The 21283-nt window shown below is 40.5% G+C and overlaps 3 protein-coding genes across 4 annotated transcripts; 2 read left to right on the top strand and 1 right to left on the bottom strand.

Moving 5' to 3' along the window:
* Positions 1–278: 278 nt before the first annotated feature.
* tut7 (terminal uridylyl transferase 7) lies at positions 279–11384 on the bottom strand. 2 transcript variants are annotated; one of them, XM_029511432.1, is made up of 29 exons: positions 11257–11384; positions 9917–10367; positions 9476–9630; positions 9196–9312; positions 8929–9106; positions 8743–8831; positions 8310–8361; positions 8123–8192; positions 7813–7939; positions 7564–7683; positions 7349–7483; positions 6607–6784; positions 5670–6364; positions 5282–5432; positions 5035–5121; positions 4847–4947; positions 4479–4536; positions 4130–4233; positions 3917–4006; positions 3669–3782; positions 3422–3499; positions 3148–3325; positions 2857–2904; positions 2665–2756; positions 2461–2576; positions 2160–2359; positions 1999–2051; positions 1815–1881; positions 279–1546 (listed from the first exon to the last, which is right to left on the bottom strand). In XM_029511432.1, the coding sequence occupies exons 2-29, from the start codon at positions 10347–10349 to the stop codon at positions 1488–1490; spliced, it is 3945 nt and encodes a 1314-aa protein (XP_029367292.1). In that variant the 5' UTR covers positions 10350–10367; positions 11257–11384; the 3' UTR covers positions 279–1487. The 2 variants fall into 2 exon arrangements, with proteins under 2 accessions (XP_029367292.1, XP_029367291.1); XM_029511431.1 differs by having other exon boundaries at positions 9911–10367.
* A 979-nt stretch (positions 11385–12363) lies between these two features.
* On the top strand, positions 12364–14066 carry ccno (cyclin O). Its single transcript, XM_029509934.1, has 4 exons — positions 12364–12714; positions 13158–13343; positions 13440–13897; positions 13982–14066. Exons 1-4 carry the CDS (start codon positions 12364–12366, stop codon positions 14064–14066), a joined length of 1080 nt encoding a protein of 359 aa, XP_029365794.1.
* A 2554-nt stretch (positions 14067–16620) lies between these two features.
* Positions 16621–18966, top strand: mcidas (multiciliate differentiation and DNA synthesis associated cell cycle protein). Its single transcript, XM_029509935.1, has 6 exons — positions 16621–16782; positions 16865–16984; positions 17587–17647; positions 17852–18078; positions 18272–18382; positions 18523–18966. The coding sequence occupies exons 1-6, from the start codon at positions 16621–16623 to the stop codon at positions 18964–18966; spliced, it is 1125 nt and encodes a 374-aa protein (XP_029365795.1).
* Positions 18967–21283: the final 2317 nt, after the last annotated feature.

Genomic DNA, 21283 nt, shown 5'->3' on the forward strand with positions numbered 1-21283 from the left:
TAAAAATAAAATTTAGCCATATTAGGACAACAATATAGCCAGATAGTCCATATTTGAAGTTGAATGATAAGCAGGTCTTTGAGACTTAGCAGCAACATAACACAAGGGTGTGGATCCTCACAGTGCAGCTACCAATCTGTGGCACCATGACTATAAAATGAAGCCTTTGTGGCAAATAAATACATTTCTCTCTCTCCCCTCAAATGACTGAGATTACCTCTAGTTTAGGGGTAAGTGAACAAAATGTTTGCAGCAGTGTATACGATCAGCTGGACCAGTTTTTTGTTTTTTTTGTTGTTTTTTTTTAAAACCTTGACCACTATGTAAGCAGGAAACTTTTTCAACTATACGTTCTTGCACCACAGTTACAACACTCCCTACGTACATGTTAGAGTAAGCACAGGAAGTACAGTTTCACTTCGCACTTGTCATTTTACCTCTCACTCACACAGGCAGCTCAGGGGCAACATGTTTATGAAATAGGGGTAGATCAACAGTCTCAAAAAAATAAAACTATGATCCTGACAAACTATCTACAGGGTGTTTTCTCTTACACAGAGACACATAAGTGCACAGAGACATCCTGCATGAATAGCTGCTTTCAAAGCTGAAGGAGACACAGACTGCTGGACGTCAGTGCTGATGACAAGTACAGCAGGATTTAAAAGAAATTCCCTAAAAAAATGATCATGGCCATCATTTAAATTCTTCTGAACCTATACTGTAAATCTCTTTTGGTTAAATCTGAAGAAAAAGAATTACACAATTCACCTTTAACAGCCTCACAAATTTAGAAAATAATGAATGTGTAAACTAACAAGCAACTTTCAGGTTTATCTGAAAGGGCCTCCATCTTGATCACTCTTAACTGACGTGAAGTCACATTAAGCAGCAGACAACATACCACACCATCGCCATGTCCAGTTGTCTTACAACTGAAGCAGTGTTTAAAAACACTAGGTCTTACCTGTGAAGACGGTTGAGCCTATATAGTATCAATAAGCATTAACATCTATTGCAAAAGAAACTGTTGGCCTGTTGCAAAAGATACATTATTATGGTTATCAGGATCCCAGCAATTAACAATAAGTCATAACAGACAAGTTTCAATTACTTGCGTTTTCTAATTTAAGCAATTTCACACTGAATCTGCAATGACACTGCTTGAAATTTAATGAATGTAAAAAAAAACAAACCCAAAAAACCTTGACTGGCAGTGTAGGTAAACAAGGACATGAGGTCTATGCATAATGGATTTTTCATGTTAAAATCAAAGCTTTAAAAAGCTCCCCCAAGGAGAAACACTTAAGAGGGGGGGGACAAAGACATAAAAAGGCCCTATTTGGCTTCAAGTCAAGGCGTCCTGGCTTTGGCTTTTAATGGGCTTTCATTGGCCCAACAGTCCCATACAGATTTAAAGGTTTCTGGACTTTGTGTCTACATGGACAAGAGTAGAATCTTATGGTTTGTGTGGCCACAGCTGCTGCTCATTCTATCGGGCTCTTCCTGTGACCAGAGCGGCCCATATTTCGGCAGGCTAAACTACCTGAAACAAAACAAAAATTTTCACAAGTTATTTCAAAACAAGCTTTAAACCTGCACTGGCCACTTCTGCAATGTAAATATACATGTATGCTGCCAGGCTAAATGACTAAGCTGGCCAGACTGTCACAATGTGATGAACTAAAAACTTTACTATTTATTAATATATTCAGAAGAAAAAATAAATAAATGTAATGTTAAATTAGCTATATCATGACACATAATAGAATACTAATTTAAAGTGAGGTTACAAGTATCTTAGGGGCACATACCAGCTTGTGGACTTAATATCACAATTTGTTGCTTTCTCTTCTTCTTCTCTTCTTGTATAGGTGAACCCTAAAACAAACAAAAAAAAAAAAAAACGTAACATAAATGGGGACAATGGGGAAGATTCACGTAGAGTTTCTATTAATTCATTAGAATTAATTTACATTACCATCACTGAGATCATACCTGTTTCTCCTTTTCTCTCAAATTCCTCAAGTGAGTTTCCATCTTCACATTACCTGCCAAATGATGAATGAAAGTTTTACAAAGACTTGCATTTTCTGAGCAATAATGATGTATAGCATGTTGGACTTCATATTTTATTAAAAGCTAAACTTTATATGAACCTGCAGGGTTTCTGTACAACTGACAGTCCTTCTTGATGTGGGCAGTTGAACCACACAAGTAGCAGCAGCGCATTTCCAGTGCATCTCTTTTCCTCCAGTGCTCACGCTTTTGTCTGACCTGATCCTTGTTGTTCTCAGCCATATCCATTTTTTCTCTCATGTGCTCTGGCCTTTTGTCTGAGTCCCTTCTATGCTTGGACCTGTGAAGATTCACAACAAAATACAAACAAATAGGTAACAAAGTGTGGAAAACCATCTGACAGTAAAACTGTGATGAACTATGCATTGCAATGGCACATACTTCTTACGCAGGGGGCAGTCTTTCATGAAGTGGCCAATCTTGCCACAGATGCGGCAGCAACGATCATTTGGAGCTACTTCTCCCTCAGTGAGAACCTCAGGATCAAAGAAATATTCCTGGGACATATGAAAAGAAACTACATTGTGAGTGCTTCCATTTTGCACTAAAATATGGAATTATTGTGTTTCCGTAGTAATTACTAACCATTTGACTGGGGTATAAGGGAGGGAAGACTTTGATGGGTGTGCCAAACACTGTTCTGCCGTTGATGAAAGCCTTCATGATGAAGTTAGTCACTGTTTAGATTGGACACAATTAGAAAGCATATTTGAAAAGATTGGGAAACAGGTGACCACAGAGGATAGATAAAAATAGACAGAAAAGAAAGTATCATACTTTTCCTGGAAAGACCCGCACCCAAGTTATGATTCAGGTCAAACGGATCTGTAACGAACACAGAAGAAAATGCAACATGATTTAATAACGACACCAATTTCCAAGTAGCCACACCGTAATTTCAGTTCAGCACAATCTCACAAAATTAGTCATTCAGAGAGATGTTTTTGATTAAACTGCATGGAGGCAGTTATAGTACAATTATAGTACTTAAAGGCCACTGCACTTTATATTTTCTCTTTGTCTTTTTATCATACATGTCAGAATCTTGAAAATGTTGCATACACTAACCTTCGATGACAATGTATTTGGAAGTCCACTGCTTGTTGAAGGTGGTGAGGCGAGAGTGCTGACGGATACAAACAACATGCTCTCTAAAGTCAAAGTCCTCGGTGTAAAAGCGGAGCAGGCCGAGCCACAGCTCTCCCACTGTCTCAGTGTTCTTCGCATACTGTGGCCAGCAACTGGGCTACAGAAGAAAGACAGGATTGACATGAAGACAAAGTGTGAACAACTCGTACCCTGAAGTTTTTAGACGGATGTTCACTGTGAATCCATTACTCACTAATGTTTTTAAATCATGAAAGAAGTACACGTTCCAGCCATCAACTAGCACTTGCGGCTTCTTCTTTGCATCATATATCTGCAACAATCAAGCTCAGTCAAACAATTTTGCAATTATTACACAACATATCTTCATTCTACACGGTTAAGAGCAGTACGATATTATGTCTGTCTTATCAGTCTAACTGGCATCACATTGTAATATCTGCCAAATTAATGGCAAAATATTTTTTTTCCACCCTTAGTACCTCTTGTAGTACAGGAATAACTGGTGGGCTTCTCTGCTGGAGAAAGAAAAGCACCATGAGGGTGTAAGCATATGATGAAAGGCTTCCACGTGAAGCATCCCCAATATCACACATCTGCCAAGGAAGGAAAAACAAATATGGCTGTAATACAGTAAAGCCGTACAACATAATGAAATTATATATTACTATAGAAACCAAATCTTACAAATTAAGAGGCAATCGACTTCAATTGTTTAAAACATATTCACCTTGGCAAAAACCTTCATGACATAACAGAGGATCTTCACTCTCCTGTCAATGGCAGCATATGACGCTAGCAGGCGCGTGTTGTGCAGGGCCTGAAAAAAAATAAAAATAAATAAATAATGTTAATAATAAATACAATAAATTACATTTTTATGACAATTTCATTTTACCTAAAAAAAAAAAAAAAAAATCAGCAAAAAGGAAAAGAACTATACCAGTGTGTTGTACAGACTGATGTCTCCCTCTAGGCCAGTACGAATATGGTAGAACTTCACAATAGGTACTTTTGCTGTGGTGATAGGTAGGATGTTTTTCAGACCTGGTGAAAAGGTACAGACAAGGAGACAGGTTAAAGGATAGACTGTCATTTTCTTTTTCATCAATTTTGCTCCACTCCTTACATCACCAGTTCATGGTAAACATTAACTTTGGTTGAGATAACTTGTAATTTCCCAAACAAAAACAAACATTGGCAGCAAGACAACAAATTAATCAATTGCTGCGGGGGGACCTATTCCCAGTAATCCAAGTCTGCAACTTAGACACCTTTACCTCATGTCTTACCTGGGTGTTTCTTCAGCTGTCTTGCCAGGCTTTCAATGATAATGATGCAGTTACCATCCTGTTGAAAATGTGTAGATATAAGGATCGTATATACATTTTATTCAAGAATATAATACAAGACTGAAATCACCATATTAATTCTTACAGATGTTCCCTACTGTATTAGAAAAAAGTGATTATCTTAACATTTTGTCTTTACCTCTAACAGGAAATTTCACAGAGGCTTGATAGTGATAACTTGATAGTGCAACCATCTTTAAAAAGCTCACAAGTAAAGGCTGACGCTGAACTAAGGATCACTTGAATGCATCAGATTTGTAACTGTTTATGCATTGTAACATTAGCAATGAGATAAAAAGATAACTTACATCAATGGACTCCTGCCCTTCCAACACCATACAAATGTCTAGGTCACTCTGTCGGAAACCAAACCCATTTTTGGATGATCCAAATAACTGTAGCCGAGCGCCTGTGCAGGAAATTACATGACCAGTCAGTTTAATTGTTGATAGAAAAAAAGAAAACGGCTAAATTAAGTGTGGCGGATTTACGTCACCAGGAAACTGTCGTCTGACGAAGGACTCCAAGTCTCGAAGGATGTGCTCTCTTACACTCACTTCAAGTTCATCTGGGGCAAAGTCAGCTGAAAAGAAAAACAGGCCACAACAATGTACATTACAAATGTTAAAACTTTTGACGGTACCAAAAAAAAAAAAAAAAAAAAAACAAACAGAAAGGTGGCGTATTTCATGGCCATCAAAGTTAATATCTTGATGCAAAAAAATACAATTACGAATACTCACTGTAGCACTGCTCACAGACTTTGTTGAGGACACTGAGAAACTCTGGCGTCATTGGGGGCAAAGGATCCAGATCCACTTTCTTGAAATCCTCTGGGCAGTCTTTTTTCAAATGTCCATCACGCTTGCACAAGCTGCACACGACCATGTGTGACTAATAAAAGAAATTAAATCAAGTTTAACTGAGATAGTGCACATAAGATTATTTGCTTTGTTAATTCTTTGTTAATTCATTTTGTATTAAAGTACAAGACAAATGACGTCCACGCAGCTTCAAAAATATTTGGTCAAGTTTGATATATGCTTTCTTACACATGCCAAGTCCGACTTTGGCCATCTATATGCAAAGTTGGGGGAGGGGAAAAAAAAAAAAAAAACAAGCTAAACATACCTTTCCTCTGGTGAAAGCTTGCTTGGTGAATTCGTAGCGTAGTCTGCTCTGCTTTTCATTTTTAGTTTGTGAGCTCTCGTCTTTGACTGCATCCTCTAAAGGTAGAGGTGACAGAGTGAAAGGTGCCACCTCTTCATCCTCTTCCTCATCCAGTGAACCAGGTGTATCCAAGTCTGGACCCTCTTCAGATAAAAGCTCCTCCCCTGAAATCTCATCTACCGGGAAAATCTCTTCATCTTCAGTGGTGAAGCTGTCCAAGTGGTGTCTGGTATGTGCGTCCTCATCAATATCTAGATCCTCGTCCTGCTCGTCATCATCCTCTGAAAGGCTGCTTTTGCCCAGGTCCTCCTTTTCCTTCTCTCCCTCTTCATCTGAGTCAGTGTATTCTTCCACTTCCTCCTCTTCCTCGATGATGCAATCAGAATCTTCAGGGCCATTTTCTACATCTTTATGCTGTGTTGCATGTTGAGATGTAAGAGTCAGCTGACTATACTGGCATGAAATGTCTTCATTCAAACCCTTGGCATTTGTTTGACGACCAGGTCTACACTTTGCTTCTGTATTATGTTTGGCAGCTGACGTGTTGAGGGACAGTGCAAAATACTTGTATGTGGTTTTGAGGCAGTGGAGGATGTACTCATATATTTGCTGGCTGTTCACTGTCCGGGCCACATTTCTCTTCACAGCAAATGGGTCTGAGCACAGAAATAAAAACATTTGTTAAAGATAAACCACGAGCAGGTAAGAGTGTGCAACATGTTCAATCCATAAATATTAATATACTTAAACTAACAAACAGTGTTGGGTTTTCTGTTTTTCAGTCCCACAGTCAATCAACAAAATAGCTCCAACAAAATCAACAGCATTAGCATGTTCATTATACCTAAACTCTTAATACTGATTTACAAAAATGGCTTCAAATAAGTAAGTTTCTAACCCTCCACAGCAATGCGTTTCTTTGGCCAGTCTTTGATCTCTCGGGACAGCACACTACTAGTTCGCACACTTATCACATTGTCAGCCATGTTGAACTCCAGCGAGTAGAAGCGAAGCATTTCAACCCAGAGAAGCCCAACTTCTGCAGGTGGGCGAGGGCTCTGAAACACCAGTGGAACCTGCACAGAAACATGAGCGCGCATTAGCAGTGCAAACCTGGACGGTCTTTGTTCTTCAGGCTCTGTAAATTCAGTGCATAATAAGGAATTGTATTAATCGGGTTTAACGTTAGTAAGTTGTCAGCAGTGTAGAAGGATTCATGTGGGAAATGCAACTTTTTCTGACAAAAGCACCTAAATTGTATATCCTGAACTGTGGTTTCACTTACTAACTAACTAAATAAGCATACATTACTACCTGCTTTGAAAAAAATATTAAACTATTTGCCTTACTTCCTTGGAAATACATAAAGGATTTACATTAACATTTTTACTTTACCAACACAATCAATTTTGTCTTCAGGAACAATTTTCTCTGTTTAGGATTAATTCAAATTTATTTTGAATAGCAGAACATTATAAATTTATTCCCTCCAATGAAAATAAATGTGGGCAAGATGTGTTCTATGACTGAACATTATGATGATAAATGTAGACACCTTATCTAAGCATGGCAATTCATTGTCAAAATGACAAAATGCACTAAACTGCCAAATAACAAGATCAAGAGGTGTTTATGATTACCTTTCCCTTTATACTTGAATCCTCTGTTGACTGTGATGATTCTCTGGAGGAAGGGGTGTACGACCAGTGTAAATATCCATCTTCTGCATGAGTTAGATTGAAGTCTGACAACCTGCTGAGTGAAAACACCTTAATCTAAAAATAAAATGAATTGATTAGTTTCTATTGAGGAGAGTGGATATCTTATTTCAAAGCCAAGATGAAAAGAAACACACCTCATGGTTCAGGTAGGTAGGCAAGAGGGATTCTTTGCGCTGCTGTAAAAAGTAGATAACCATGAGGGCGAAGACATAGGGGGGCAGCCCACCTTCCTCCGCACGGTCAATCTCACAGATCTAACCCAAAAGCAGGCAAACGTGTTAAATACAAAATATTTTGTTGTAGAGGAAAAACTGTGGTATACTGAGTCACTTTTACTAGTTGTCTGGCTAAGAAAAGGGTTAGGCTCTAAACTGGAGACATACCTGAGCCCAGCGTCTGAGAGCCAAAACCAGTGGGAGAAGAAGAGGCTCCTGACTGGCAAGAGCAGAAAGATAGGAAGTGGTTTGGAATGCATTTTCATTCCCTGCGCTCACTTTGCAGATCAGGCCACTGTTGAAAAACGTAACAGTTTCAGTCATCATTAGCATTTTTTTTTTTATGTTGTTATTATTTCTCTGCAGGCAAGGGTAAGAAATCATATTCCAGCAATATTATTTTTGTCTTGACATTTGGCATTAAAAAATGTATCGTTTTAATTATCAATATGTCTATACGTAGTCAAGTAACACCCACCTCTTTTTCTCTTTACAGATGACAACGGGTACCCTGGCATGAAAATCGGCTTCCAGTTCAACAAAGAGAGCTGGGGATAGTACATGACATATTAAATTTAAAGTGCCATAACAGCCTACAACCTGACTAGCTTTCTTAGTGGAAAATTTGGATAAAGCAAAGTCATAATGAATAAGAGGTCACTCACGGCTCACTGAGAGGCTCTCTTTAACCAACAACAAAACGTCTGGCTGATGCATCTGTGAATACATTCCATTTCAAAGCCTTTACACAACATAGATACAATATAAAAAGGACACATGAATGTGTTGTGTCTTACAAGTACAATGTCAAAAGAGTGAAACATCTGACACCTAAAAGTTAAAGAAAAAAAATTCTAATAAAATAAGAATTCTTTTGCAAGCCACCCTGTCTTTACAGTCTCTGTTACAGAAGCAAATCACTCATCACTGTTATTATACACACTGTCTACTTGTGACAAAGACATTGTTCAAATTGATACTTATTTGTTTTTGTTGTCTTTTTCTAGGATGTATGCTGGGGGTTTCATAATTTCATTGATAAACAAAAGCCTTTTAAAAACAATAATCACACTATTGAACTCACACTGGGCTACTCACATGAGGTGGATACTGAATGTCAATGTTGACATCAGAATCCTTAAATCCAAACTTAGTGCAAGAGGATCCATAAAGCCTGAGTGTGATCTCTATGAGAAAATAGAGAATACAAAGCAATGACACCATCAGCGTGAATTTAGGTAAGTCTCTGTCTCCAAGAAAATATTCTGTGTACAGGTAACGTACCAGGGAGGACAGACAGAAGGAGGTCTTGCATGACAGAGACCACACATCGTCTCTTCTCTACGTCCTCATCAGTCATCCCATGTTCCCGGACAACAGCTTCAAGTGCTGCACTTACTGCACTGATTTGGTCCGGGCCTGGAGGCAGAAGCTCAGTGAGCATTACCTGCTCTTGCCTCTCCTATAAACACAAACAAGCAAGTATGTTAATTTATACACACACAAATGTTGACTTTAAATGGTACTTTGAATAATTAATTAGTTTCTCACCCTTGTCCTTTTCTTATGACGTTTGTCTCTGATGTGCTTGTACGCTTCAGACACAGATTCCAAGAGAACATCACACACAGCGCAGGTATAAAGTGCACTGGAGTTACTATGGGACTTCTGAAGAAAATAAATAAATAAATAAATAAATAAAAAAAGAAAAGGGGAGGAAAATATAGATATCAGACACCACTTTCGAAAAATAATACAGACTTGCACAATATAAACTTAACAAATATGCTCAAGTCAATGTATTTGTGAAGAAACAATGGAAAGTCGGTACATTCTTCAGGCAGTAGATGTCATCTTTGTTAAGACGTTTCTCTGCTTGCTGTAGGTTATGCAGCTCTTTGGGTGATATTGTGGCGTCTTCATTCACACTGCCCCTGTTCTCTTCAGCAAAAACTTTCTTCTTGTGTCTGTTTCTCCGTCTTCTCCCTTTGGATGGAACAAATGAAGAAGTCCACATGTAGAAAATCCATTATTAATATCCTTAAGTCATGAATTGACTGAGTCAAGCAATTTATTCCCAAACTCAATTTGTTATACAGCATATCACTGTGATCAAAGTCATAGGGGAATAAAGAATTACAATGTAGCCCATTTATGAAAGACGCCCACTGAGAACACTGAGGCAGACTGCCTCAGATTATTTGTCAGTTTAGGTGGCGATGAACCTTAAAGTGTTCACTATATATCCAAAATCAGATTTTCAGACCTTCACCTGGTTTAGCAGCAATCGGCTCAGGGGTGTCTTTTTTCCCGTGCTCTCTCTCATCCTTTGGACCCTCTCCTTGGATACCCCTTCTCCAGTATTGCTGCTGTGAACGCTCTCTCCAGTTATCTTCCCAACTCCCACCACTGCTCTCAAGACCTATGGACCACCGGACATCATCCTTCTGTGAGGGGCTGTGACCAGCCCTGAATCCACCGGGGGAGTAGCTCAGAGGTCCCGATGCTCCCTTTTTAGGGCTGGCCCAGTAGCTCGCACCCTGATTCTTCTTGCCCTGATGACCTCCCTCTGGCCTGAAGCTCTGTCCTCGCCCCTGGTCTAGGATCCTCCAGTTTTCCGTCTTGTCTGCTGCTGCTCCTGCTCCTGTTGTTCCCCTCTCCCAACCGCCTTGTCTAGACCGGTAATGCCTGCCTGTGTTTTCCATGGTTCACTTACACTAAGACTGTGGGATGAAATGCTCTGTTAATTAAATACAGTACTTTAATAGTAAAAGCAAATGGCATAAACAGCAAGCAGGGTCATCTGCCAAAGCTTTTAGTTTGTAAGATTATACTTGTTTTTGTATGTGTGTTTACTGCTTTGTGCAGAGACGATCATAGGTTCAATTTTCACATCTGTATTTCAAACAGACCTGATGCAGACCTTTACAGGTAACGCGATGGCGGTCACAATTACCTCAAATCATGTTTGACTAAGATCAGACAAAAGATCTCTGCCTGTAAACTGGATAACTGGCTGACTCCGGCAGAGTCAGGATATCGGACTTTCATTAGCCATGAACCGTGACCGTTTAGTGTTCAAACCTCATCTCCGTGTGAAAAAAAGCGATGCTTCCCATGTGATCACAGCGAGCACTGGCATTAAATAAATATTAGGTTATTTATCCTGACAGTGTCCATAAACCGACGACTCAAGCTGCCCGGCTAACTGTGTAGTTAGCCATCTCACATACCGTTAGCTGACTTTGTTATTGCAAGGAGTTAGCAAGTGTTAGCTTACTTGGTCCTGCAGTCTGACCTGAATTATTCAGTGCTCTTTCTCGAGTTAGATGCATATAAATCTGCCAGACAAGCAGCAAACACGCCCTCAACGAACCGGCGTTACTCACGGAATTTAACATTTAGCTAACTCGACACCAACAGCCCAGCTAACGTCCTCACTACTCTTGTTAGCTAACATTACGACACCCAACGGTTAGCTCCCTGGCTAGCAACAGCTAGCTTCGCTGTTAATTTGTTTTTAAAGATGGGAAGAAAGCTGCAGCTTCGGTAAAGGCAGCCGGCGGTAAGATGTCAGCGGCCAAAGCCAGTGAAAAGGACGTCTTTAAATACCTTTTGTATGCGTAGAGAGGGCATGCTTGAAGCCTTGTTTAGGTCTGACTTGGCATGATCGTGTGTCTGGCACTGGAGTTTGAAAGGTGAAGTCCGGACTGTCTGTTTTGTAGCAGTCAGCGTTTTAAGTTCCGCTCACCGCAAAAAGCCAAAGCAAAACAAAACAAAACAAAACAAATTAAATAAAAAAAAAAAAAAAAAAAAAAAACAGGAGAGCTCCCCTCTAATATCAGCTAAAATTATTCCGACTGCACAAAATAATATTATATCCAGAGAGCGGCCGAGAAGTCAGCTGAGAAAAACTTTGGAGGCTAAATTTGGGGGGTGTAAACAATGACATAACCTCAGCCTCCACCCGTCCCCACTGCTGCTGCTATTTTAAGACGTTCGCTAATTTTGAACAGCAATAACAGCTTTCAGAACAGAAACAAGAATGTAGCCTTTTTTTTAATCATGAAAGTTTTTCAAATCATCATATGTGTTTTTTTTTGGGGGGGTTTGTTTGTTTGTTTGTTTTTTGTCATGTTTAGCTCTCACAACAACACAATTCAAGTGTAAAGAGACAAAACACGTTGGCTTTCAGCTATGGAAAATTAGTGTGACATCACAAGGAAAAACAACTATTACACGTGAAATGACAATTTAGGTTTCGCTCTATTGTCATGTAAAGAAAATCTGACCGAGGAATTAATTTAATTTTATTTCATTTAATTTTGTTAATTATTTTATATGCACATTGCGCAAAAACATAGCCATCTTTTATTTGATATTATTATTATTATTATTATTTCTTAACTTTGTTTGAATGATGTGTTTATAAATAGGCTTATAGTTCCCCTGAAGGCACAGCATACGGCTCAGAGAAATTAATTCCTACATGGGACAATGGTTTGTTTTGCCTCGGTTGCTCGGGGCGACGGAGGAAAGGTGAGCTGCAAAGAGCGGGGAAGACCCCGGGAAAACTAACGTCAGCTGGCGGAGCCCCCCTCCTCCACCATCCAGCTTCGAGCACCAGGCAGCCCGCCGCAGTGGGACCCGGATTCAGTAAAGCTCAGCTGGCTGACGGGCTGCCGATCGGCGAGCAGCCTTTGGTGAGGGTCGGTAGGGATGGTGTCATTTGTGAACGGAGGATCCGGGACTGTTTACAAACGGAGACGCACGAACGGCGCGTCTCCTCCGACAGAAGCGCTCACACCCGGCAAGCGGCGGCAGACCGGGAGACACAGGAAACAGAAACTCATGTCCAAACTGAGCGACTCCGGCTTCGAGGAAGACTTGGGGTCTTCTCCCGTTTCATCCCCGGCTCGGACAAAAGTGTCCCCGCTCCGTTTGGATGATGATCCTCCTGCAGAGCGACTGTCCAGCTGGTACGTCCAGTACGGAGACATCGGGTACAGCATCCAGAGGGAGAAAGAGGCGCAGCTTCATCCCTGCAGCAGCTTGGCACGACAGCCACAAGTAGGCTTCAAAATACTTTACAGGCTTTACCGGTGTAAAATACAGAGCAATGCAGCCACAAATCACACATTTTTTATTTTGAATTAATTTGTTTGAATCAGGCTATTTGTTTGTTTGTTTGTGTTTTTGTTTTTTTTTGTTTTTTTTACTTACTGTCTATATGTAAATATGGTTCACAGAACCAGAAAGGTCATGGTGGAGTTCTCGGTAAAACTCATAGGTTTGCTGAAAATCACAAAAAAAATCATACTGTTTGGGGACTGAATGGAAGACTATTAGTGGCTGAATGCATGAGTACTTTGGATTAAATATTTGGGAGATCCTGCTATATTTTTATATCCTTAAATATCAGTGGAATTATACATTTATCTTAGCCAATTAATAAGATACCAGTTATTACTTTATTTATTTTTCTTATGTTAATATTTTCTGTTCACTTGCAGCTGAATGCAGAGGCACGGTGTAAGCTTGTGAGCTGGCTCATCCCTGTACACAAACATTTCCATCTGTCCTTTGAGTGCTGCTGCCTGACAATAAACATCATGGACAGGTTCCTGGCATGCACTGCGGTGGCTGCTGACTGCTTCCAGCTACTGGGTGTCACTGCCCTTCTTCTTGCCAGCAAACAGGTGCGCCATTCAATGAGGTAAATGCTTGAAGATCAGATATGTTGAAACTTTGGACGTCATTCAAAGAAACACTCTCCTTTTATCTGTGTCATCAAGGTGGAGGTTGGCTCACCACGGATCAGCCATCTCTTATCACTGTGCTGTGATGCTTTCACCCAAGAGCAGCTCTGCAACCTCGAGTGTCTCATCCTCGTCCGTCTCAACTTTCACCTCGCTGCACCCACCATGGCCTTTTTCTTGGACTTTTACACCAATTGCATTGAGGCTGTGCAACTTGTAGCTGAGAACACAGGTGGCAACAGGTTTGCAAGAGTGAACCCAGACACAAAAAGACTCCAGCAGTGTCGCAACCTTGCACAAAAGATATGCGAGTTGAGTCTAGCAGACTATGCTTTCAACAAGTTCCCACCATCCTTGACTGCTGGCTGCGCACTGAGACTAGCCAGTGACTTACTGAAAAGTGAACAAGGGCTTGTTGAGCATGCAACCATCCAGTCACAGGAAGATCCCTGGGACGGTTTTATGGTTGATTTATGTAACCAACCAGCTTATGCTGGTTCTACCCAACCATCTGAGAGCGTGGTGATTTCTACAAGCCAGTCGCCAATAGTGAAGGGCCACTTCCTGCCTATGGGGCTGGGGAGCTACAACTACAATTTGGTTCAGGAGTGCAAAGACAATCTGAAGCTCTTGGTGTCATTAAACCAGGAGACATTAAAATGATTCCTACGATGTGAAAGCAATGTGCCATGTGCCATAACATGTTAGCAAAATGCCAAATTCTTATTCTTTCTTTACTTTAAAGAACATGGAAGGGTGTGCCCCATTTATGTGTGATAAAATGAAGGTGATGTTCAGAAGTAAATCTGGGGCTCATCCAGTCAATGCGCACTAAACCTTAATGTACTGTATATCTCTCAATCAGACAACCTGTCATACTTGATACAAGCCACTGAAATTTTGACAACCTGTTCTTATTATTCACTCTCTCTCAATCATTTTCTTCTGCTAATTTGTGAGGGTGACAGGGGTTCTGGAGCCAATCCCTGCCAATTCTTATAATTGTTGTTTTATATTTATTAATGGTCAGCATTTGTTTTAACTATTTTTTTTCTACATCAAACTGATTATTTACTTTAAGGTATATGCACTGACTTGCTGAATGTCTACATGTCATGTATCTGTTGCAAACTATTAACAAAGGACCTGAAAATGTGCTGTAAAGGAATATTTGATATCATGAAATAAATGAACAGTAAATGAATTTATGTTTGTTTGAACTGGCAATGAAATGTGTTATTGCTGTTAAATGGTAACACCACCTTTGTTTTTTATAGGTGGTTTTAAAATTAGGAAGCTGGAAGACACAGCAAAGAAAACATCACAAAAAAGGCTGATATTTGTAACTAATTTATTGGGTATGTTTTTCTGCACATGCGCACATTAGTACTTTAAAATTATTTCTGTGATCAGCAACAGGGTTTAACTATGAGGGCGTAGATTTAAGAGTCCACTATGTCATACTAAATAAATAAGTTAAATGATTGAAAAAAAAAAAATATATATATATATATATATATTTATTTTTTTTTATTTTTTTTTTCCGAAGGTCAGTTAGCGAAAAGCTAAATGTATGAGTCTTAAAACCCGGAAATAATTTAGCGTTTTTCCACTTCCGGTGCCAATCTCCCGAAATAAATTGGTCTATTGAGTGGGGTTTTGTTTGGATACCAAAATAAGGTGTTTGTTCAAGAAGCTCAAGATATTTTTACTCGTTATTCTACATGAGATAAGTCAGTAAATATCCCAGTGGTGATTTCAGCTAACTTTTATGTGGCCTTAAAAGGTGGTTGCTAACAGATGACTACAGAGGTTTGGGACCAAAAACCCCGAAAGGAAAACTATTTTCATCATCACTTTACTGCCTCGTTGTGTTCACATTCGCCCTCTAAAAACCATTTCAGTTTTTTCAAAGAGGAAATGTGTGCAAAGGAAACATAAGTACGTTAAATCAAATTACCAATTTAAAGCTTAGTGGTGATGACGTTGAAGTGATGCGATTGTTGTGAAGTTTGTTTGTTTGTTTGTTGTTGTTTTTTTAAATAGCCATGGCATTGGCCTTTTACTTCAGACTATTGTGTTTGGGTTTCAAGCTTTATTGCGCATTACACCTGGACCTGCTGATCAAGGTGGGGTGCGATTTTTAAAGCATATGTATGGCGCAACTTTCTAACTGTCTCGGGTTGTAACAACTTATTCTGTGGTGGAAAGTTTACCGAGTATATATAGGTGGCATTTCTTCAGCTCGTGACTATATTTTCTCTATTTATCTGCGGTGGTGGTGGTTATCTATCAATTATCAACACCATAGACCACACCATTTTTATTCTTAAGATTTTTTTATGTCCCTACAAGCAACTTCTGCCAAATTTCTCCATTTCATTGTGATTTAAGATATTGTGCACGAGAAACAATCCTCCTAGCAAAATATTATTCTTTATTTCTGTGCTGCATGGAGAAAATAATAATCACACCGCGACAGTTCAGTTTGGTTATATTGACTCTCCAGTGTGACAGATTTGTGTGATAGTTGGACCTTAAAGGCTTAAAAAAAATATCCTCTTTCCAGTGCAGCAGCAGGACACCCTCATTGTTGACACAGTGTTAACCACACAGGTGCATTCAGCGTTAAGTGCAAGGAGACTTACTCTTGTTTGTTTACCAATAGGGACATTTGTCACAAGTATTTACTGAGCTGTCTGCTTTAATTGCCCTTTTCCTTTTCCACATTGCTTTAGATGTGGCAACAGGCATTGGCCTAATTGAGGTTGACGTTTTAAGCAGAGATATTATGCATTGAAATGTTTGACCATTCACGTTTTAAATCATGATAAAAGCGATGACCATAATTACACAAAATAACATAAACTGATATCCCACTATAAACAACATCTCTAATTTGAAATGCTGCCTTGATGTTTATTTTTTATTCTTCTTCTATTATTATTATTGATATTATTTTCCAATTAAACATAGAGGTGATTAGAAGAGGTCATGGCGAGCTGCCAGGGCGACGGGAATAGTTGGCCGCAGGCGGAGGGAGGGCAGATCTGAGGCGGGTAACACCTGCTGCAACGGCGCCGTTATTTGCGGTATACCACTTCACACTTCAGACCAGGAAACCGTTAATCTGCCCCGCTCCAATCTCCGAGGACGCTGTCCCTCCCTGGAGACCAAATAGGTGCACTTGATTGGGCCAAAAGTATGAAACCGCGGCATGGAGACATGCAAGCCGGGAGAATGTCGACTATATCAGCTCCGTATCAAATCGGGCCCCTTCAGTTTTGCAGCCGAACGGACGGAGATGCAAAGAGGCAGAAAAGCGTTCGCTGGCGGCGTCTGCCTCAACCAGACGGCCCATCGGGGGAGGAGGGCGACAGTAAGCGAGATCTAATGAAGTCTCTCTCTTTGTTGCAGCTCTGTGCGGCCGGGCAGATGACTGACGTGTTTTCTGTCTGCAGGATAAAGCGCTGCTGCCGCGGAGCAGCAGTCCGCTCACTGTGTACGTTGAGCTCCCCTGCATCGGTGAACAAGGTTTGCGCATCTTGGACGTCACCTCTGAATGTCATGCTCTTCTTGAAGTAAATAGAAAGCACGTATAAACAAATAGGCTCATCCAGCCACGCATTTCTTGTGTTCCAGCTTTTTCAACAATATCATGGGATGATTTGGGAGATTGCGCCTCTGCAGTGAGACGAGAGAGCGGCTCCCTTGCCTCTCAGGTAGGGGGTGGGGGGTGCTTTCGTTAATGTTAGTAATAAATGAAAAATCCTCGTTTGAATCCATGCATTTCCAAGATTGAAACTTGTACCGGGGAGAGGAGGGGCATCTTGTGGCAAATCTGTAGTCCTGCATCACTCCAGAGCTGTTAATGTTTGACACGGTGTGCTGGAATCCTGCACGAATGGCGTTGTAGTTGGGCCGTGACTCGCAGAGCTACTGCCAATTGGCTGGACCTCACCACTTCTGTTCACAAAGTGCCCCTCTGGCCCCTCAGATCACAGTTTACTCACAAAGTGTATCCACGCTCACTGAAATGACCACTGGGACATGTCCTGCCATACATCCACAATACACAGCTTGGTGGGATTTTCAGGTAGATCAGTTGTGATTGACTCATCTCAGAGGTGTTTTGAAATGTACACATATGCGTGTGTTAACCACCTGTTTTGTTCATCCACAGCTAAATGAACCCGATGCAGATGATCAAGAATTTGGAGATTATGCGTTGGATTTCATGGCAGGTGAGAGAACCAAAATGTTTACTTTATGGAGCAACGCCATTAAAAATCTGAGCTGTGGACATCTCTCTCTTTTTTTTTTTTTTTTGGAATATATTTGCAAATGTTACTATTGGTCCACTACCATATCATCATGATTATGATCAATAGGAGAGATTCTCCAAATTCACATGTGCTGAATCCGTGGATGTTTTCCTCCTCTGTCAGAGTCCCCCACCACACTGGAGAGCAGTCTGTCTCAAGATGAACTGGTACCATTTCAGGGATGTGTCATACCTCCACTCACTCCCCAGCGAGACTTCTCTTCAGAGGACAGTGCTATTAACTCATCCACTGAAGCAGGCAACCCACCTGCCCAGGATGGAGCTTTATGGGAGGGCATCGCTCAATGTCGTGTTTGGGGATTGGATCATTCTCTGGAAGTCAACCACCAGGTAAAGCTTTACTGTGAGGTTTTTGTTTTGTTTTATTTTGTTTTTGGATGATTGCAGTGTTGTATTTTATGTGACCATCTAACTTTGAAATAATTATGTATCTTCATACAGTGTCTAAATTCAAAGATTAGCAGAAATTGGTGATATTAATATAAGGGACTGAGCGAACAGATTTTGCTTTTTGCATTTGCAGCTGCATGAGACCCTGCACAGACGGCAGAAAGAGATCGACAACCTTCAGGAGAGAAACCTTCACCTCAGGCAGCTGGCCAGTCGAGCAAAGCATCTTGCCTCAGTACTGGAGGTGATACACATGATCTACACAAGCAAATACATACACAAAGTTTGATCCTACCTGCTCTATAATCTCTGATGCCAGAATTATCATTATTTACATCTAATCGATATTTTTATTTGTTTTGTAATTCCACTATTTTGCTTCAGAAACTGATGACGGTCAGAAACCCAGCAGCAAATGAAGTAGTTCCACCTTGCAGCGACAAAACCTCGTGGAGTCCCTGTAAGAGGCAGCGACTGGATGAAGGATATGAGACAGAATCCTCTGACTCAGTGGAGGACATGCTGAGGGACATTAGCACACGCTGCAATGCCGTCCTGCACGGCGCCACGACCGCACCGACGACGCAGCAGCAGCAGTCAGATACAATACAGATGTTTGGTACATTCTCAGGCCTACAGACATCTGTTTCTAAAGTCGGCATCGTGAAGACTGATGGAGCAGAGACTGACGAGAGCATCTCATCTTTCAGAACTATTATCAGAGAACACTGCAACATAAGGACTCAGGTGTTTCCTCATGGACGTGCCTTTACGACAAAGACTCAGGAAGGTGGATACCGCTTTCGCTGGGTTCCCAACCACAGCTGAAACCAAAAGACTGAATCCACTGTGCTTGTAATTAGTGATTTGACTGGGAAGTTTGGGTGGGCAGCAACTGTTAATGCTTAACTAATAATCTGTAGTGATATCTGTAAATGATTAAATTATGTCTTCCTCAGGTAGCTTCTAAGATAATCAGTCAGAGGTGGTGCTTAACAAAGGAAATAATACTGCCCGAGCTTTTGTTTACATTCTGTTTCTGTTTACCTGCCTCAATGTCATGTTTAATTTTGCACCCCACAGCATGTTTTTGTCTTGGAAAATACAACTGATTTTGAAAGTTTGGCAATAAAATATTTTTTTAAGTCTGTAAAGTTGAACCGGAGAGATTTTTTTCATTAGGAAACACTCAAGTGATATTTAAACAAATGGAAAGAAACTGTTTTCCTTGTTTGAGCAGTGAAACAAATGTGACCCCATGACCCCCTTTAAGAAACAGAGACTTCCTTTTCATTTGTCTTTGTCTCAGTGACTGTGTGGTCTGGAGAACGGCCCTGAGTCATGATGTATTGCAGGTAACATCTTTGTTTATGTCCTTTCTGGAAATTAAAAAAATATTGTGTTTCCTAATTGCATGACTTATTGGTCAGAAACACTTACGCTCCCCCCCAGTACAAATATCTGCTAACCCTTTGACATCTTCCTTAAAGAATTTGATATTTAAAAAATTGTAGCGAAAGAAAAATGAAAGGAAAAAGAGATGTGACCTTCTGACCTCTGTATCTGTGATGCCAGCTTCCCTGTTGAGGGTTTGTGGGAGGCGGTGAGGTCCAGATGACAACAGTGAAGCTCAGTTCAGACACCTGTTTAAACTCCTCAAACCTGAGCCCGTTTACTTTGCTGCAGTGAAGGCAAAGCAGCAGCCACTAAGGTGGGGACAATGGGCAGTATTACTGCTGCCATCCATAACACCGTATCAAACACTGGATCACCGATGAGGACAAGATCGACCTGATGATGGGCGTCTGTCTGACGTTTCATTTTAAGATAAAGGGTACATTGGAATGAATTTATGAATTTATCTATCAATTTGGGACTCAACAGACAACCCTACATTGTTTAAGGGTCATTGGTGTAAAGTTTTTTTTTTCTATATTAATATAGCAATAGCAAATAATTGTAGGCTATTTGTCATTGTTTGTGATAGTGATAAATATTGACACTATCTTCACAGAACAATCAATTGATAGGTAGATTGATAGGTTGAGAGATAGAGAGATTGAGAGATAGGCTGAGTAAAGAAACTTTTTTGATGGGAAGTCAATCAAACCAGCACAAAGACACACAAAAGCAAGTGGGAAACATATAGATATAAAATACCAATAAGATGCTAAATGAAATAAAAAAAAAGACCCCTAAAAGATGGAAACATAAATGACTATAGACTGTATAGACCGTATTTGCTGAACATGCAGGTACCATGTCTAACTAACCCTGACCCCACTGTTTGATTAAAGCCTTATAATAATAATAATAATAACAATTTATCTATAAGTGCATTTCAAAAACACTCAGGGACGCTTTACAAAATATGGTCACCTTTAATAAAATAAATTCCATCTGCCAACGTAAAACAGCCTTCAGCCGCTTTCCCTGCAGACAAATCCGTTTGTCATTGAGCAGCGGTGCGCTGGGGTGGGGGGTGGGGGCTTTGTTTAAGCCTGGCTCTGACACTTTTGACCGGCTAATCTACCGCCAAACTGCGGGGGGATCAGTGCGGGAGGGGAGGAGGAAAATACAGACACAATAAGTCTCTACGGTGACTAAAGTAAACCTGAGTGAAGGCTGCAAACCAGAAGAGTTCCGCGGGAAACTGGGCGGAGAAAAACCAAATACAGCCATTTACTGATTATTACAGCTGGGCCTCTGGACGAATATGAGTGTTTGGATTCCAGATTCTTTTTCGTGCAAGCGAACCTATCATAGGTTACATTCGTTTTACACTTCAAATATGGAAAAATACATAAAGGCAATAAAAACATTTGTAACATTTGTAAAATATGTTTTCATACTAATAAAAAAATGTGATTTGGTTACGGTGAAGCCCTTTTGTCCGTGTGAGTTAATTTCTAAAGATGAATTTAGTAGCAGGTGACAGCTAACTGGTCAGGCTGTGTTAGCAGGTAACTGTTCAACGTGCAGTCGAGAGATTTCCGTGGATGGCCTGGCTTTAGGCCTGTTTGGCTCCTTGGTGTTATTATGAGCTGTGGCCCCGGGTGGATGGCCGCCTGCTGGTCCTCGCTGATGGAGCTGCCCTGCCTCGTGCCATTGAGAGCACGCACCTGTCAGACTCGAGCTCGCGGGG

This window comes from Echeneis naucrates, chromosome 9 (genome assembly GCF_900963305.1).
Source record: "Echeneis naucrates chromosome 9, fEcheNa1.1, whole genome shotgun sequence".
NCBI lineage: Eukaryota > Metazoa > Chordata > Actinopteri > Carangiformes > Echeneidae > Echeneis > Echeneis naucrates.

Bases quoted from the DNA above. Each gene is read 5' to 3' on its own strand.
- tut7 (XM_029511431.1), bottom strand. From the start codon at position 10,349: ATGGAAAACACAGGCAGGCATTACCGGTCTAGACAAGGCGGTTGGGAG. The intron at 9,313-9,475 runs GTACCGACTTTC...TATTTTCTTCAG, and splicing joins ACATCTACTGCCTGAAGAAT to AAGTCCCATAGTAACTCCAG. The intron at 7,684-7,812 runs GTATGTCTCCAG...CTTTTGGGTTAG, and splicing joins CTCTCAGACGCTGGGCTCAG to ATCTGTGAGATTGACCGTGC.
- ccno (XM_029509934.1), top strand. From the start codon at position 12,364: ATGGTGTCATTTGTGAACGGAGGATCCGGGACTGTTTACAAACGGAGA. The intron at 13,344-13,439 runs GTGCGCCATTCA...TGTGTCATCAAG, and splicing joins TTCTTCTTGCCAGCAAACAG to GTGGAGGTTGGCTCACCACG. The intron at 13,898-13,981 runs TGGTTCTACCCA...GCCTATGGGGCT, and splicing joins TGTAACCAACCAGCTTATGC to GGGGAGCTACAACTACAATT.
- mcidas (XM_029509935.1), top strand. From the start codon at position 16,621: ATGGAGACATGCAAGCCGGGAGAATGTCGACTATATCAGCTCCGTATC. The intron at 16,783-16,864 runs GTAAGCGAGATC...TTCTGTCTGCAG, and splicing joins ATCGGGGGAGGAGGGCGACA to GATAAAGCGCTGCTGCCGCG. The intron at 16,985-17,586 runs GTAAATAGAAAG...GTTCATCCACAG, and splicing joins AATGTCATGCTCTTCTTGAA to CTAAATGAACCCGATGCAGA.